We start from the raw sequence: 14775 nt of genomic DNA, 5'->3' as shown, positions 1-14775 counted from the left end.
CATCAGGGTCTTTTCCAATGAGTCAGTTCTTCACATCAGGTGGCCAAAGTATTGGAGATTTAGCATCAGTCTTTTCAATGAATATTCAGGACTGATCTCCTTTAGGATGGACTGGTTGGATCTCCTTGCAGTCCAAGGGACTCTCAAGAGTCTTCTCCAACACCACACTTCAAAAGCATCAATTCTTCAGCACTCAGCTTTCCTTGTGGTACAACTCTTACATCCATACATGACTGCTGGAAAAACCATAGCTTTGACTAGACGTACCTTTGTTGACAAAATAGTGTCTCTGCTGTCTAGGTTGGTCATAGCTTCTCTTCCAAGGGGCAAACATCTTTTAATTTCATGGCTGCAGTCGCACAGAGTCGGACACAACTGAAGTGACTTAGCAGCAGCAGTCACCATCTGCAGTGATTTTGGAGCCCAAGAAAATAAAGTATCTCAATGTTTCCATTGTTTCCCCAACTATTCGCCATGAAGTGATGGGATGGGATGCCATGATCTTAACTTTCTGAATGTTGAGCTTTAAGCCAACTTTTTCACTCTCCTCTTTCACTTTCATCAAGAGGCTCTTTAATTCTTCTTCGCTTTCTGCCGTAAAGTTGGTGTCATCTGCATATCTGAGGATATTAATATTTCTCCCAGCAATCTTGATTCCAGCTTGTGCTTTGTCCAGCCCAGCATTTTGCATGACGTACTCTGCATTTAAATTAAATAAGCAGGGTGACAATATACAGCCCTGACATACTCCTTTCCCGATTCAGAAGCAGTCCGTTGTTCCATGTTTGGTTCTAACTGTTGCTCCCTGACCTGCATACAGATTTCTCAGGAGGCAGGTAACGTGGTCTGGTATTCCCATCTCTTTTAGAATTTTCCACAGTTCATTGTGATCTACACAGTCAAAGGCTTTGGCGTACTCAATGAAGCAGAAGGAGATGTTTTTCTGGAACTCTTGCTTTTTCGATGATCCAACAGATGTTAGCAATTTGATCTCTGGTTCTTCTGCCTTTTCTAAATCCAGCTTGAACATTTGGAAATTCATGGTTCATGTACTGTTGAAGCCTAGCTCAGAGAATTTTGAGCATTACTTTGCTAGCATGTGAGATGAGTGCAATTGTGCGATAGCCTGAACATTCTTTGACATTGCCTTTCTTTGGGATTGGAATGAAAACCAACCTTTTCCAGTCCTGTGGCCACAGCTGAGTTTTCCAAATTTGCTGGCATATTGAGTGCGGCACTTTCACAGCATCATCTTTTAGAATTTGAAATAGCTCAACTGTAATTCCATCACCTCCACTAGCTTCATTTGTAGTGATGCTTCCTAAGGCCCACTTGATCGCATTCCAGGATGTCTGGCTCTAGGTGAGTGATCACACCATCGTGGTTATCTGGGTCATATAAATCTTTTTTGTACAGTTCTTCAGTGTATTCTTGCCACTTCTTCTTTATACCTTCCACTTCTGTTAGGTCCATACTGTTTATGGATAAGCATAATGTGGTATATTCATACAATGAAATATTATTCAGCCTTAAAAAGTAAGGAAATTCTGATACCTGCTATGACATAGATGAAACTGGGTAACATTATGCTTAGTGAAATAAGCCAGACACGGAAAGGCAAATACTGTGTGACTCCACTTATGTAATACTTAAAAGAGTATCTCAGAAATCTATATAGAGACAGACAGAAGAATGGTGGCTTCCAGGGCTGGGGGAGAGGGGAAATGGAACTTACAGTTTACATGACAGAGTTTCAGTTTTGCAAGAGGAAAAGGGCTGTCGAGATGCATGGTCACATGTTACAAACACACTTAATATTACCGAGTCATATCACACAAAATACACAAAAAGACAACTATCAGAATCTATTTCAGTGGCAATTCACTGGGGACATAAGATTTTTGTTTTTAAGGAAATAAAGGTCTAGAAGGTTCTATATGCAAACACTGAAAAACACAAAATTGCAATTTATGGAACAAATCTGGAATTTCCTTGTCAGTGTGTTAACTTCTAAAAATTTGGCGACCAGCTCATGACATTGCAGGGATGAGCTTTAAGAATTCAGACAAATATTCCTGACCCAAGGGCACTGAGACAAGTGCTCTACAGTCAGTGGAAGTTCTCTACAGAGTAGCTTTTCTGAAGGGGATGTGATAAACACACAACATCAAATTCAAGTTTTCTCTCTCAAAACTGCAGGCCTAAGTGCACAGTCCTATGTGCTGGGGAATTCAGAATTTCCCAATTTCCCAATACCAACATGGTGCACATGGCTCCTGCACATCCCAGGAGGTTAGGGCTAGAATACCCAGCATGGTTTGCAGTGTCCACACCAGCAATAATGACATTGTCAACCTCCCTCCTGACCCCTGGAAAAGAGACATTAGCTTTCTGGCAGCTTCTGTCCTGGGATCATAAGAGCTGACTCACTGGAAAAGACCCTCATGTTGGGAAAGACTGAAAGCCAAAGGAGAAGGAGCAGCAGAGGATGAGATGGTTAGATGGCATCACTGACTCAATGGACATGAATGTGAGCAAACTTCGGGAGTCAGTGAAGGATAGGGGAGCCTGGCGTGCTGCAGTCCATGGGGTCACAAAGAGCTGGACACGACTGAGCGACTGAACAACAATGTACAATTATTATACATTATACAGATAATAAAGGAACAACTGCCCTGAGATCCAAATTTAAAGCTGCTGAAGCATAGATCACTCTGCCCTTCTTTGCTGGAGAGCAATGGAAAACACCTAAAGTTCAACCAACCGACGGACAAAGCCTTCCCAAGTGAATCGGAGGCTGGCCGCGAAGGTTGTGTGGGGGCACCGTAGCTGCAGGCAGCTCGTCCCCACATGAGAAATCTCGGACACAAGGCCTAGATCCCAGTTAAATACTACCTCCACTGACTGCTCATTCTTCACAAGCTGCTAAGACATGTATTTAGGTCAAACACATAAGAAATTTCCAAATGGATCTGAACAGCTCTACCAAGAGCGATGGACCCAGAGGAAGGTGTTCCTGTCTGAAGTCTGCATAACCTGTGCTGTCACAGCAAAGACACTGAGGGGGTCTCTGCCCGGGAACAGCTCTCAAGTCCTGTGCCCTGCCCCAACAAATGTCCCCAAGCACCTTCACTGCTCCTGACACTCTGCCGCCGTCCTCCGCACGCAGGCGCATCTCCTTTTTCACTAAGAGCAGCTCAGACTCCAGCTGTTGCTGGCAGACTGTGAGTACCGATATCACACTGTCCTGCTGGCTGGGGCGGGCACGGGTCAGTGTAGGCAGGGCTTTGGCCGGCTGCAGGTCATCCTTAACTAGGCTCTATAATGAGTGGAGAAAACAAGGACCATGCTTATGAGCACACAGCCAAGGGCATCAGAAAGCCAGAAGTGCAGCAAGGCCCCATCAGGCTCCCAGCCAGCTGAGCCTGAGGGAAAGCCCACAGCTCATGCCCAGAAGCCCACACAGAGTAGGAGACAAGGGACGCACACCCACAGCAGGCTAAAACGTGCCGGAACCCCATGAAGCACGGCCTCCCACAGATGTCGAGCAGCTGCTCAGCTGCCCACCTGCACTCCCAGCGCCCTGTCTGCACCCCACACACACACCCCCAGCTCCCTGGACACATCCCACCCTCCAATGTGCACCCAGCTCTCTGCACACACAGCCTGCACAAGCTGTGGCCTGCGGAAGAACAAACCCACCTGTGGGTCACTGCCACGACTGTCAAGGGCCTGGGCCAGCTGCCTGCCATCCACATCCTGTTGCAATTCCTCGTTACAGGAGGTCTCTTCGCCCCCAGGCACCCAGCCCTGGGAGCCACCCTCCCCACGCGCCTGCTGCTCGTCCAGCTCCTTCTGGCACTTCAGGAATCGCTGGTTGAGTGCCTGCAGCTGGCGGCTGAGGCAGACACACTGCTCTCGGAGTCGCTGTAGCTCAGGGGGCTCCCCAGTGGCTGCCAGGAGCTGCTGCTCCAGGGTGTGGCGAAAGCGGGTCACAGCTGCCAGGATGGCCTCCAGCTCAGCGGAGTGGGTGGACTTCTGCTGGCGCAGAGCTTCAATTTCTAAATCTCTCTCTGCGATCTTTGCTTCCCTGGCACTCAGGGCAGCTTCAAACTCGCGGATCTGGGAGGCTAGGCCCTCAGGCCCCAGCTCGGCCAACTGCCGTGTGGCCGCCTCCTCCGCGGCCTGCAGGCGCTGCTGGAGGGCCTCGAGGGCCTGGCTGTGCTGGTGCTCCTGCTCGGCCAGCCGCTGGCTCAGGGCCTCCTTGGCCTCCAGGGCAGCATGCAGCTCACCCTCCAGCATTGCAGGGGTTTTGGCTCCCTCGGCCGGGAGGCCCAGCAGCTCACTCTGCAGGCTCATGGCCCCGCCATCCCCGGCCTTGGGAGCCTCAGGCCCCCCGAGTGGGAGCTCCCTCTGCAGCTTCTCGATGACCTCGTGGAGTTGCTCAATCTCCTCAGCATTATCCTTCTGCAGCCGCGCTTGGTTCTCACGCAGAGTCTCAATAATGGATTTCAGCTCTTCAACTTCAGAACTTCTATTGCACACAACCTGAAGGAAAAGCACATTTCAGAGGAAAATTATATGCATCAACTTCAGAAGTGACCCTTCCCACTTACCATTCTGCCTGAACTCATTCTTACAGAATGGAGAGACTTCACAGCTTAAAACTAGCTGTGGAAGTAACTAACAATGTCACCAAATGACATTAACACCTGAAAAACACCAAAATACCCAGAGACTTCAAGTGTGTCAAAACGGTCAGAAATTCGTATCTGCAGCTGCTCAAACACTTCATCAAGGCCACATTCCATCACTGAGGCAGGCTCTGAACCTGGCTGTGGTGATCCAAGGGAAGCCCTAACATGGCCACAGCTTAGCTGATGATTCTACACACGAATGTTTCCACCACCTTCTAATTCAAGATGTTAATGTTCGTCCCTCAGTTGTGTCCGACTCTTTGCAACTCCATGGACTGTAGCCTGCCAGGGTCCTTTGTCCATGGAATTCTCCAGGCAAGAATACTGGAGTGTTCACCACCTTCTAAATGTCAATCTTCTTAGATTTAAGCAACTATGGTTTGATTTTCCTAAAGGGCATTTAGATTTCAGGTGTCATTCTAACACTGCTCCTGCAGCTGCTAAGTTGCTTCAGTTGTGTCCGACTCTGTGCGACCCCACAGACGGCAGCCCACCAGGCTCCTCCATCTCTGGGATTCTCCAGGCAAGAACGCTGAAGTGGGCTGACATTTCCTTCTCCCATTCTAACACTAGAACAAGAATAAAAGCGAGATGACCCGACAAGGGAGGTCTGAAGTAATGAAGAATATGAATGAGCCAGAGCTCACAGCACGTTTTCCACACAGTGCCCAGCAGGGATCTGGGGATTCAACACACCAGGCATCAAATGATGCTTCTACTTGTGCTATTTAATCTAATTCTCAACAGTGTTAAGACAGGAAATGCTACTGTTAAATGTTATTTTAAAGATGCGACAGCTAAAATTTAGATATGAAATATTTTGCCAAGACCACAAAGACAATAAATGGAAAATCAGGATTGATATCTATGTCAATATGGCCCCAAATTCCGTTCTCTTAAGATTACATCAATAGGGACTTTCCTGCTGTTTCAGTGGTTAAGACTCCACGCTCCCAATGCAGGCGGCCTGCGTTTGATGCTTGGTCAGGGAACTAGAGCCTGCAGGCCACAATTGAGAGACTGTATGCTGCAACTGAGATCCGGTGAAACAAAAAAAAATTTTTTCAGAAAGATTACATCAACAGTAGCAACCAGAATACAAGAGTTCTAACCAATCTATGTTCTAGTTCATGATACTCAACCAATTTGTTATAGGAACATACCCTCTAAACATTGAAAGTTTCACACAATTCTTAGTTCCACTAGTATTAATTAATTACTTTAAATACAAATCCAAGCCTGGCCCATAGTAAAAACAAAAGTAAGCAAATTGATTTTTGGTTTTGGTTTGGATGACATAAGCTATGCACCAGGTTCACACTTATACCTGAATGCTACAGTGTGTAGTTGAAAAAGAAAATTTCTCAGTGTGAGGCAAGACCCTCTGCCCAGCCCCATGAGGTGCACTGCAGACACTCTCGTCTCTCCCACAGACGGCTGGAGGCACAGGGGAGTAACTCTGTCTGTGCACACTTGCACATTCAGCACGCTGAGATGAAGAGGTGGGTGTGACAAAAGAGCCAAGTCACAACACAAGCAACACACTCAAAGTATCAAAGCCAGCACATGAAAGCGGCTGTAAAAGTAAAACACAAAGGTCTGAAATAAGTCCCCTGAAACAGTGCAGTGACAATACTGCTGTTTATGTTCTGGTGTTTAGGCCACAAGGCATGTGGGATCTCAGCTCTTCAACCAAGGAGTGGACCCACACCCTCTGCATTGGAAGGCAAACTCTTAAGTACTGGATGGCCAGGGAAGTCCCACCAACATTTTATAAGCCCAACAAAACCTTCATACCAATACCCGATTAAAATATGACACGCACACACACACAAACCTACAGTGACATCCTTCATAAACACATGTAAAATCCACTAACAAAAGATCAGCAAATCAAATCCAACAATACATTAAAATGGTAATTCATCACCACCACACAGGGTTTAACCTAGGAATGTAGGTTGGTTTAACCTTCAAAAATCACTCAGTATAATTAACCCTATTATGAGAGTAAAAGAAATAAAACTATCTCAAAAGATTTAGAGGAAGCAACGTAGAAACAAAAAGGAAACTTCCTCAATCAGATGAAAGATATCTATGAAAAATTTACAGCTAACATTATACATACTGATGAAACAATAAACACTTTCCTCCGAGATCAGAAACAAAGCAAGAATGACTGCTCTCACCTGTTTTATTTAACACTACACTGGAAGCAGTAGACACTGTAATAAGGAAGGAAAAGAAATAGAAGACAAGATTGGAAAGAAATAAAGCTGTCTGTATTTGCAGATGGTGTGCTCATCTCCATAGAAAGCCTTGCTGCTGCTGCTGCTGCTAAGTCGCTTCAGTCCTATCCGACTCTGTGCGACCCCACAGACGGCCTCCTACCAGGCTCCCCCGTCCCTGGGATTCTCCAGGCAAGAACACTGGAGTGGGTTGCCATTTCCTTCTCCAATGCATGAAAGTGAAAAGTGAAAGTGAAGTCGCTCAGTTGTGTCCGACTCTTAGCGACCCCATGGACTGCAGCCTACCAGGCTCCCACCCATGGGATTTTCCAGGCAAGAGTACTGGAGTGGGGTGCCATTGCCTTCTCCGATAGAAACCCTTAGAAATCTATAAAAACACTACTAGTATACGTGAGTTTAGCAAAGTAATGAGATACAAGCTTAATATACAACAATTATACACATAGATATATCTGTGATGTGTTGGCTCATGGCGAACAAGTGGATAATAAAATTAAGCCCATTTCCAATACGGCTACAAAGCTAAACTAGTTAAGAATACATTTAATAAAAAATGTTCAAGTCTTGTTTCTTGAAAACTATACAGAGTAAGGGGAAAAGTAAATGATAAAATTAAAGATGCACTACTAACCCAAGTATTAAAATAAATCACGAAGGAAGGGATAATGCATGTTGAGAGTAAGATGTTAGGATGTCAAACAGCTGCTGGAAAAGAAAGCACAGGAAATAAAGACCAATAACCACATCAAAAGAGGTCTTAATAGTGGTGAGAACATAAGTGTGTAGCTTCCAAAAAAAAACCTAAAGATACCATGATTTTAAATGATGAAAGTCTTCACTGACACAAAGTAAGAACAGAAAATGTAACAAAATGTGGTCTTTCTAAAGAATTAGAAATCTAATCTACAAGTGGAATTTTGTGTTATTATATCAAAGTAAGATACTATTGACACAAAAAATGAGAAATATAATCACAGAAAACAAATGATGTACAGATTTATATATAAGATCAAACCAGTCAGTCCTAAAGGAAATCAACCCTGAATATTCATTGGAAGGACTCATGCTTAAGTTGAAGCTCCTGATACTCTGACCACCTGATGTGAAGAGCTGAATAACCAGAAAAGACTCTGATGCTGGGAAAGACTGAGGGCAGAAGGAGAAGGGGGTGATAGAGGATGAGATGGTTGGATGGCATCACCGACTCAATGGACATGAGTTTGAGCCAATTCTGGGAGACAGTGAAGGACAGGAAAGCCTGGCGTGCTGCAGTCCATGGGGTCGCAAAGAATCAGACACAACTTAGTGACTGAACAACAAGAGAGAAATAAACAAAAATCCCAAAAGAAAATATCTGTGATTGTCTATTCTTAATGGGACTAAGGAGAAGGAAATGGCAACCCACTCCAGTGTTCTTGCCTGGAGAATCCCAGGGACGGGGGAGCCTGGTAGGCTGCTGTCTATGGGGTCACACAGAGTCGGACACGACTGAAGTGACTTAGCATAGCATAGCAATGGGACTAAAATATTTTCCTTATCACATAAACTTTTTAGTATTTATGATATTATTAGTATGTAAAATTATACTCGCATGACCAATTCTAGCACTAAGGACAAGTAAATGATATAATCGCCTTTAAAAAATTAGTCACTGGTTTTAAAGGTATTCCTCAAATTAACACAAAAGGATATTTAAAAATTTTGCCAAATAGATAAGGTACCAACACAGATCCCAATAGCCTGTCACTGCAATGCTGTGGTCATTAAGAACTACAAACAGAACTCCTTTATACTCGACAGCCCTTTACACCCTCCTCCAACATTACATCTTCACACCTTCCTCTGACATGAATAATTAAAAAAAACACTACACCCTTTGTGTAAGGACACAGAGGCCTCTGCTGATCCCTAGACACCTCACAAACTACCGAGAACGTAATGCCCATGTGCAGCATCAGGCAAGGCCCACCTCACTGAGAGGACCACTTCCTGTCCTGGCCAGCTGCGCTTCCGCCGACTCACGCACGTGCAGCACCTCGCTTTCTTTATTTTGCAGAAATGTCTGTGAAAATAGTAACAATTACAGTGGTAATAATGCCAAGAAAGTGTTACCATGGGCAAGGGTACCCAGATCTCAAAGACACGAAATATCCTAATTAAATAAACCTGCAGTTTTAAATAGTATTAATAATACTCAGGACTTCCCCAGTGGCTCAGGAGATAAAGAATCCACCTGCAATGCAGGAGATATGGGTTTGATCCCTGGTCAGGAAGGTCCCCTGGAGGAGGATATGGCAACCCACTCTAGTGGTTCTAGCCTGCAAAAACCCATGGACACAGGAGCCTGGCAGGTTACAGTCCATGGGATTGCAAAGAGCTGAATACAACTGAGCTACTCTGTGTGCATGCGAGTCACAGTAACACTCAATTCGAAAATGCTCTCCTATTTAAGTGCTTTCTGTCTAAAGGGACTTATTAGTTTAGCTTCCAAAAACCAAAACGTCACTGCATTTTTCCAGGTACCTCGTTTCAAAGCCATCAGCAAAGAATAAGCCAAGTGTGCTCTCATGTGCCATCATCTATTCATTAAGGAAGAATTCCCACCCAAAGGACAGCCAGTGTCGAGGACTGACCTAAAACTCCACTTTCACTAAAGATTACAGCTGCAACCTCCAAGAGGAACAGGCATAAACGACATGACCCTTCAACTTCCTTTCACGAAGTGAGTTCACCCTTATCCAGGCTGCAACCACAGGCCATGCAGGAGTCTACATTCCACCCTTGTCAAGGCCGTCTATGAAGGTGATGTTCTCCTACAACTTTGGTTGTCATCCACACTATACAGAGGTGGTTTGGTTGTTTGCTTCAAGAGCACAATTACATTAAGATAAAAGAGAAGACAGAACAGATTTTTTCCGCTGCTGGAAGGAAGCAACTTTGTCCTGAAAACACCTCTGCTAGAATGCAGCAAAGTAGGAACAGGGTCCTAAGTCATGACATTTCCTCCTCACAGTCTCTGCAATCAGGGAGGTACCTCTCTTGCAATTTTACTCCAATAAGAATCCTTCATAAGACTGGACTTTGAAGGTGCAAACAAAAAGCAGGGTCTGGTGGGGGACGGGAAGCAGATGACCTTCACTGGTCAAGGTGACTCCGATTCCCACTAAGGCGTCCCAAAAGCTTCTCCCCACCTCCACACACACGTTAGAGCTGCCAGGGCCACCCTGCGGGCAGAGCCCTGCCAGCATGAAGTCCCTCTGGCTTCAGTAAGGAGGTGCCGTTTGTCTGGGGGAGCCCGGGGGCCTGACTCTCCACAACTGCTGGTCCCTCCGAGGCCACAGCAATTCCACGACCGACTGGATGGAGGCAGAGTGTCTTCCTCACTTACTTTCAGACGGGCGTTCTCCTGAAGCTCTTTGATGCTGGCAGCGGTGCTGTTGTCCTGCAGGCCAAATTTCCAGTTCAGATGCAGTATTTCTTCATTTTTATTTACTAAGTCATCTTTAAGATTTTCTAATTGTTCTTTTAAGTCCAAAACCTTGCATCAAAAGAGGTAAGCATTAAAAGTTATCTAATATTCTAATTGACCTTAATAATTATTAAAAATCACTCGAAAGATTTAAAGCACAAGCCAGGAAAACTTCTTATCCTACAATCCACACAAGTGTTAAAATTACAAAGTGAATACAGTAGTGACAAGCCCACAAAGTGTACCCCGTGGACATCCTGTACACAAGCAGGGAGACCCCGGAAGACATAAACTGCGAGGGAGTGCCCCGCGTGGCCCCTGCGCACCTCAGCTTCACGTTGCCTGAGAGCCCCCTGCACCGCCTCCAGCTGAGCTTCGGCACAGTCGGGACGACCGCCCTCGGGAGGCACCAGGCACTTGCCCTCGTCTCGTCTGGACTGCAGCACGGACACTGGGAGCAGGTTACTCGTCTGCTGCTCCTGAAATGCCTCTTCATCCTATTTAAGAAAAAAATGGTTCATTTTAGGCAAGTGCCTCAAGAAATCGGGGGCCTCAAACTGCTGTTCGCTATTGCAGTGCAGGTGATGCTCAGCCCTCCTGAAGCACACCTTCACACATCTGCACGTGCAGGCACAACACACAGACCCAGCCACGTTCCAGAGCACACCTGCCTGGTGGGAGCCCAAAGGGAGCCACCACACATCCAAGATTCCCCTGTAAGGAAGTTATCCCAGTAACTATTCAAAAGGGCACAAAAAGAATCTCTCAACTGTAGCATTTTTTTTTTTTTAATCAGAAACAACTTGTCAAAGAACAGGGCAACGGCTGACAACACCTCTGTACAATGAAGGTTAACAGCCCATTAATAAGTTTTCAAGGAACATTTAACACGGATAAAATATTAACTGGGGAAGAAAGATGCATTCAAAGTTGTACATGTGGTTCAACTCCATAGAAGAAATAAAGGCGTTTTCCACACCCACGGTCCCTACTAAGCTCAGCAGCTGTCTGCTGGAGTCAGGGGTAGAGCTGCTCCCAGCAGGCAGAGCGAGCAGGCTGGTGAGTGGGGCTGAGGGGCCTGAGCCAGGGGTCCCTTCCACACAGCATGTCCTCAAGAGGGGTCTGCGCTTTCTCTAACGGTTCCCAGTGGTGTTTCCAAACACCAACTCTCCTCCTGGAGGCAGTGTTTTCTCAGAGCTAATAAAATTTCTGAGTCTCAGAGACTTTCCAGTTAGTAACCGTGAAACTTCCAATGACACGAAATACAAGAAAGCTTGATTCCATGAACCAAATGCACAGAAGAGGTCAACGCTGACCAGGAGGCCCTCCACCCGCCCCCAGTCAAGAGGCCTGCTCACACTCATCTTACACCCTCAGACACGAGAACCGGCACATCACTGAGACAAAACCCCAAACGACAGCGTGAAGAGCTGTCGCCGGAGGTGTTCTCACTGGGGGACTGGCAAGTTCGTGACTCAAACACTAAACTAACTGTAACTAGGCTCCATGTGTGTGCTAAAACAAGCTTTCCAGACATGCGACCTTGACCCCGCGTGCCATTCATCACCGAGGACAGACTCAGAGCGCCTGAGACAAGGAGCGCCAAGAAGCACAGGCAGCAAGCGCTACCGCCCCGACCGCGGGCCGTGACTGCAGCCCGCGCGCTGGACACCCGCGGCCTCCTGGGCCACGAGCGCGACGGCGGTGCCCGGCGGGGGCACCCAGCCCCTCCAGCCACCCCTGGGTCTGTGTCACTGAGGTGACTCTGCGGAAGCCTCCAGGTCACCGACTGGGGGGGACCGGTTGCCAGGGCAGTCCACCACGCGACTGAAGGTCAGAGCTGTCGGTGTCATCCTCACCTCCGGGAGGGGAGACGGGCTGAAGGCTGACCCCATCTCACAGGCTGTGCCATGGAGCCTCCACCAGTAGTGCCCTCCCCACACCTGCCCTCCGCAGCGCCTCCACCTGGCGGCTCCCGACCTGTATCCTTTTACAGTAACTGGAGGGTCAGCAGCTCTGCGAGCTGCTCTAGCAGATCTGTTGAACCCCAAGAGGGAGTCCTGGGCCCCTCAGATTCATACAGGCTGACCCTGAGGTGGACGTCTGGGGGCGGGGGCACAGCTGGGGGCCTGAGCCCTAAGTTGTGAGGTCTGGCGCCAGCTCTACGTGGATGGTGTCAGAGCCGAGCTGCATGGCAGGACAACCAGCTGGGGTCACTGGGGCCGAGACACCCCACACGTTTGGTGACTTGTGTCCACAGCATGGGGAATACACAGCAGAGAGTCACGGCCAGGGGCAGGGAAGCCCAGCCCAGAAGCTACGGCCCGCAGGCGCCTCCGCCAGCGGCAGCCCTCGCCGTGCTCACCTGCTGCGCGGCCTGCGCAGCTCTCCGCTGTGTCTCCAGCTCTTCCTGGAGCTGCAGCAGTTTTCTTGTGGTGCTGGCATTCATCTCCTCCAGACGCTTGATCTCCTCTCCCTGGATTAGTACTTGTCTGTCTACCAATTCTTTCTTTAGAATCAATTCATTAAGTCCATCTGATTTTTCTCTCAATTTTTCTTCTAACAATTCAACCTAAAATCACAAAAAATATTTCAGAAACAATAGTTTTTAAAAAATGCCCCACGTTCCGAGTTAAAAAGTACAACACAACTGTGAGAAAACTGACCTGGCTGCACAGTGAAGCGAAAGAACACGACAGAATTCTCCGTAAAAAGACACACAAAAATAATACCACAGAATTTGTTAGTAAAATAAAACGGATTTTGATAGTAAGGAATGGAAAGCCACTAAGCAGCAGAAAAAGAACCAAGCACAAATACAGCACCGTCTGGGTCAGTGTTAAGAAGCAGCCTGAGCGCAAAGGTTACACCTATGCTCCAACTTCCCAGGTGGCTCAGTGGTAAAGAATCTGCCTGCTAATGCAGGAGATGTAGGTTCTATCCCTGGGTCAGGAAGATCACCTGGAGAAGGGAATGGCAACCCACTCCAGTATTCTTGCCTGGAGAATCCCATGGACAGAGAAACCTGGTGGGCTACAGTCCCTGGTGTTGCAAAGAATTGGACATGAGTTTACAGCTAAACAACTATGTTCTGACTGCACAACAGCATGGAGATGACAAAATACGGACAGAGTGTGGATTAGTGGGTGTAGGGGGTGGGCACGTCTCCTGTCTGCACCTCAGGTGGGACTTCTGCAGGATGTCATCACAGGGGAACTGGGTCTTATTTCTTACAACAGCAAGTGAATCCATAACTACCTCAAAATAAGTTTAATTTTTAAAAGGAACAAACAAGTCAACCACAGCGACCTCGGACAGGAAGCAGCAGACAGATCTGGACCAAACAGAAAGCAGCAAGAAACACAAGCCGGAAACAGGGCCCTGTGCACTGACCCCTCCCTGATTGGTCAGCAGTCAGGGGAGGGGCAGTAGGGGCAAGGCTGCGGACAGGTGGGCAGACACAGACAAGCTCGGAGCACCTGTACCTCCTTATCCAGCTGTGCCCGCTGTCGTTTCCGTGTACATGGAAGGCAAAAAGGGCATTAATGGTAAAGCTTACAAGCATCGTAGAAAACAGTTACCCCAGGCAGGGCCAGCAGGGGCAAGTGGGTGGGCTGACTTACGTGGCTGTCACGGAGGCCCGGGGACCGCGGCCGGGCCGCCTGGCGGAGCTGCTCCTCCAGCCTCTGGATCTCCTGCTGGAAGTCCTCCCGCTCCCGCTCCCGCTCCACTGCCTGCTCCTGTCATGAGGGGTGGCCTGTTCACACGTATCCCAGCGTCTCCACTGCCCACAGTGACACCACCACCCTCTGCAGCAGGAGAGGAGGATGGGGGACCGGGCAAAGGGCCCCTCTTCTCAAGCACCTCGTACAATGGAGCCACAAGAAGGGGTGCAGCTTCCAGGGGGGACCCAGAGTGGCTTCTGAGACGTGGGCAGAGAGAAAAAGCAGACACACTGGGCCACTGGACACTGCCCCAGATCAGGGCAACACCCAAGACACACACCAGCTGAGCTCAAGTCTGCCCTGACGTCGGCACAGACGCTGCTTAACAACCTGGAAGGAAGCTCCTGCTGTGAAGATGACCTCTGGTGATGCAAACGTTATCACTCACAACTTACGTCCATGAACTGGCGCTGGCGGCGCAGGTGCTGGTCCAGGGAGTCAATCTGCTGCCTCAGGGCGGCGAGCTCCTCGGCCTGCCGGGCACATGCCTGCTGATGAGACAGCTGCTCCTCTAGCTCGGTCTCCAGAAGCCGCATCTGGGAGAGCAGGGCCGCACGGTCCTTATCCGCCTGCCTCCTGGCCTCCGACTGCTCCTGGGTGAGCGACTCCACTTCCCTCCGCAGAGCTGAAGATGC

At 48.0% G+C, this 14775-nt stretch overlaps 1 protein-coding gene across 5 annotated transcripts in view; it reads right to left on the bottom strand.

Moving 5' to 3' along the window:
* PCNT (pericentrin) overlaps positions 1–14775 on the bottom strand; it is a 108777-nt gene that overhangs the window by 40582 nt on the left and 53420 nt on the right. For 3 of the 5 annotated variants that reach the window (XM_055415776.2, XM_055415794.2, XM_055415846.2), the window contains 8 exons: positions 14536–14765; positions 14039–14155; positions 13901–13921; positions 12781–12987; positions 10742–10912; positions 10335–10484; positions 3703–4548; positions 3128–3319 (listed from right to left, as the gene is read on the bottom strand). In XM_055415776.2, the coding sequence (XP_055271751.2) occupies positions 3128–3319; positions 3703–4548; positions 10335–10484; positions 10742–10912; positions 12781–12987; positions 13901–13921; positions 14039–14155; positions 14536–14765 (1934 nt within the window). Of the gene's footprint in view, positions 1–3127; positions 3320–3702; positions 4549–8915; positions 9009–10334; positions 10485–10741; positions 10913–12780; positions 12988–13900; positions 13922–14038; positions 14156–14535; positions 14766–14775 lie in introns of all 5 variants that reach the window. The other 2 variants (XM_055415715.2, XM_055415751.2) reach the window with 1 other exon arrangement.

Source organism: Moschus berezovskii, chromosome 1 (genome assembly GCF_049115385.1).
Source record: "Moschus berezovskii isolate FMDL1 chromosome 1, NW_MosBer_1.0, whole genome shotgun sequence".
NCBI classification, from domain to species: domain Eukaryota; kingdom Metazoa; phylum Chordata; class Mammalia; order Artiodactyla; family Moschidae; genus Moschus; species Moschus berezovskii.
Note: the sequence above shows the minus strand (reverse complement) of the source record. Positions and strands in the feature narration are given on the sequence as shown.